Source organism: Penaeus monodon, chromosome 5 (assembly GCF_015228065.2).
Source record: "Penaeus monodon isolate SGIC_2016 chromosome 5, NSTDA_Pmon_1, whole genome shotgun sequence".
Taxonomy (NCBI): domain Eukaryota; kingdom Metazoa; phylum Arthropoda; class Malacostraca; order Decapoda; family Penaeidae; genus Penaeus; species Penaeus monodon.
In genome coordinates, this window is record NC_051390.1 from 2,842,354 (window position 1) to 2,845,794 (window position 3,441).

The 3,441-nt window shown below is 37.8% G+C and overlaps 1 protein-coding gene across 1 annotated transcript in view; it reads right to left on the bottom strand.

Moving 5' to 3' along the window:
- Positions 1–249: 249 nt before the first annotated feature.
- The window catches only part of LOC119572810, a 5,658-nt gene continuing 2,466 nt past the window's right edge, over positions 250–3,441 (bottom strand). Inside the window, 6 exon segments of the mRNA XM_037919757.1 lie at positions 250–680; positions 1,314–1,816; positions 2,054–2,168; positions 2,170–2,209; positions 2,493–2,715; positions 3,198–3,399. Of these exon segments, the coding sequence (XP_037775685.1) occupies positions 288–680; positions 1,314–1,816; positions 2,054–2,168; positions 2,170–2,209; positions 2,493–2,715; positions 3,198–3,399 (1,476 nt within the window). The 3' untranslated portion in view covers positions 250–287.

Here is a 3,441-nt window from a genome sequence, read left to right on the forward strand (position 1 = left end):
TATCATAATAATAATAATAGTAATAGTTATAAATATAATAGTGATAATAATAATAATAATTACAATAACATCATCATTTTCACTATCATCATCATCAATGTCATCATTATCATCATTATCGTCTCTTTTATCATTACATGTTTTCTTTATTTTTCATTTTTGTGGTACATTTTTTCTGTATTAAGACTTGGAATAAGAAATCCAGTTCAGTGTATTCTCCCCATATGAAATTATAATCATAATCCTTTATAAACTATTACGACAAATCTAGAACTACATTTGATTAGTCATTTGAGATCAGACATATACCAGTTTTTTATCGTATCGTCTTTCGAGTTTCGTTTTTTGGTCACATTAGGCCTTTCTATAATACTTTGTTCAGCCTCCTCCAGCGGGAATTTCATGTCGAACCAACCACTGACAGTCTTGCCATTCTTGAGGATGACCGTGACCAGGCGTTTTTTGCAGAAAGCCTGGACGCTCTTCTTCTTGGCAACGAAGCCTATTGTGCAAACCAGCATCCTCCAGACGGCTTTGGACACCGGTAGGATATTCTCCGGGTCGAGGATGAAGCTATAGTGTGGGAGTTCTATGGTGTAGGCGTACGTTACTCCTGCGTCGTGCACGTAGTCCTCAGAGGTTCCGGAGGCTTGATACAGCACGTCTCCCGTCTGGCCGCCCTAAGAAATGGTAAGGATATGAAATGGTAAAACTTATGAGCTATTGCTGCGCTCCATTTATTTCGGAGCCATGTTATGGAATATACACTGAGCCTTCTCGTTCCTTTTACTGTTTTAACTCTTGGTCAAAGATATGGAATATACCTCGCCAGCCAAGTTCACGTACTAATTTTGCACTTTGAACTTAAAAGGTATAACAAGGAATCTCCTTATCCTTCTTCTCTTCTCGCTCTCGCTCTCTCTCTTCTCTCTGCTCTCAAGGTCTCTCAGGATTCTCTTCTTCTATCTCTTTTCTCTTCTCTTTCCTCTCTCTCTCCTTCTCTTCCCTCTCTTCTCTCTCTCCTCTCTCTCTTCTCTTCTCTCTCTCTCTCTCTCTCTCTCTCTCTACTATTAATATTCATTATTCTATAATATATATACATAATATATTTATATATTAATATTTATACATATATATATATATATATATATATATATATATATATATATATATATATATATATATATAAGTATATATATTTCTGTCTGTCTCTCAACTTTGTTCTGAAAAATAGTCTAATTTCATGAGCTTTTTCGATAAACAAAAGGATTAGCATATCGACAAACAAATCAAAATTGATTTTAAAAAAATACCTTGAAATCCGGGTAACCATTGCGTTTCATGTAGTTTCGCATTCTCTTGGCCAGTTTCTTCAACACCCTCTTTTTAGAGCTAGGACTGACGCTGTAAGACCAGGGGTGCAAGACGAAATTGCCGTAGCTATGGAAGCTCAAGTACAACGAGATCTTTTCCATCCAGGTGAGTGCTAGATCGCGAAGGGCCTTGGTCTCGGGCTCGGAAAACGCTTCGCTGCCCCGGAACGTGTTCGAGCACGGGTCGGCGCTGGACCCGGAAGAACCCCACGCCTTCGCCCAGTTGCGGTTCAGGTCGACGCCCTTGCACTCTGAGTCGGGCGTCTCCCGTCGGTTCTTGCGCCACATTCGGTCGGCGGTGTGCGAGAACTCGTAGCCGTCGGGGTTGGCCATCGGGGCGACGACGACCGTTACTCGCCGAAGGAACTTCCTCCCGGCGTCCGCCAGTTGCTGGGCCAGGTAGGTCGCCACGGCGGATGATATCCACTCGCGTGCGTGGATGCCTGGTGGTGGATTGAGGAGATCTTGTAGAGGACATTTCTTTTCTCTTTCTAATTCACAAAAACACTTGTTTGTAAGTTTGTAAGTATTTGTGCTTTTGTGGATATTTATATGGGATCGGATACTTATATAGATACATTTTCACTGTATGGTTAAATTTGTTCTCACGTTTTTCTTTAGCCATGCGAAGGACCGAGAAGACAAAAACAAATATTTGCAGTGAAATGGAGAGCACTTACCCGCCTCAATAAAGACGAAAGTTTTGGTATTTTTCTTAGTATTTGTTTCCTTTTTATGACGCTGTTTTTCGGGGGAAGTGTTCTGTGGTGCACGCCTTCTGAGCCGTCGGTTTTTTCAACATACTTTTGTAGTATTGTTTCACCATCTGTGCGGGTCTAGAAGAATAATAATATCCATTAACATCCTCAAAGTTCAGCTGCAAAAGGAAAGCTGAATAACAGGAAAAAAAACACTCACATGACAGTACGTATTTTACTTCCCAGAAAAAAAAAAAAAAAAAATAGACTAATGAATAATCAAAAGAAAGAACGAAAGAAATAGAAGAAGAAGAAAATAAAATAATGTATAACATATATACAAATATATATATATATACATATATATTACAGACTAGTCAATAAGGACACAAATCCTCTCTCACTCATAGGATTAACGAACCTAACAGCAAAGAGAAGAGCAAGCAGAGGTCTTCCTTCACAGCTCCTCCCAATCTCAAGGTATTCCACAGTGCGATACTCAGTGGCGAGTTTTTGGATGAACATTACTATGGAGTCGTAGCGGTAGTAGTCGTCCCAGGCCAGAGGTTCTTGGGGGGGGGGGGCAATACGAGAATCAGGTCGTATTAGTTCCGTGAAGTTGTGGATCTGGGATGATGTAACCTCTTGTTATTGTTGTTGTTGCTGTTGTTACTGCTGTTGTTTTTTGTTGTTGCTGTTATTTATTGCAATAACAATAATATTATTATCATTGTTAGTGTTGTTAATATCATCTTCATTACTATCAATATGACTATTATTATTATTAGTGTTATTATCATTAGTATAATAATAATATTTGTATTATCATTACTATTACTATCATTATTATTATTACCATTGTCAGTATCGTTATAATTATCATTATTATTATCATTAATTTTATTATTATTATTATTATCATAATATTATTATTATTATCATAATATTATTATTATTGTCATTGTTCTTATTATCCTTGTCTATACCATTATCATTATCATCATCAACATCATTATAGCAAAAGATTACAAGCCGTCAATATGGATAGGTACAGTAAAAAAAACTATAGTTATTATGCTGACGAGAGATCGGTGATAGATTAACATTGACCTTTTCATCCTATAACGTTTATTAAATTTTGATTACTCTCGTAGTTCCGAACGAGCACTCATCTCCGTCGATTTTATAAGCATAACTTAAACTTCGTTGCTGATTGGATCTTTCAAACTCCGGGAATCTTTCTCATCACTCAGGTTGCAGAGGTTAGGCAGGTGGGCGTGGCTTAATACAGCAGCAAGAGACGTGGTTGGAGATAAAACTACGTCTATCTAGAAGGTAAAGATCAGTATGATAAAGCTGTGGTATATGCG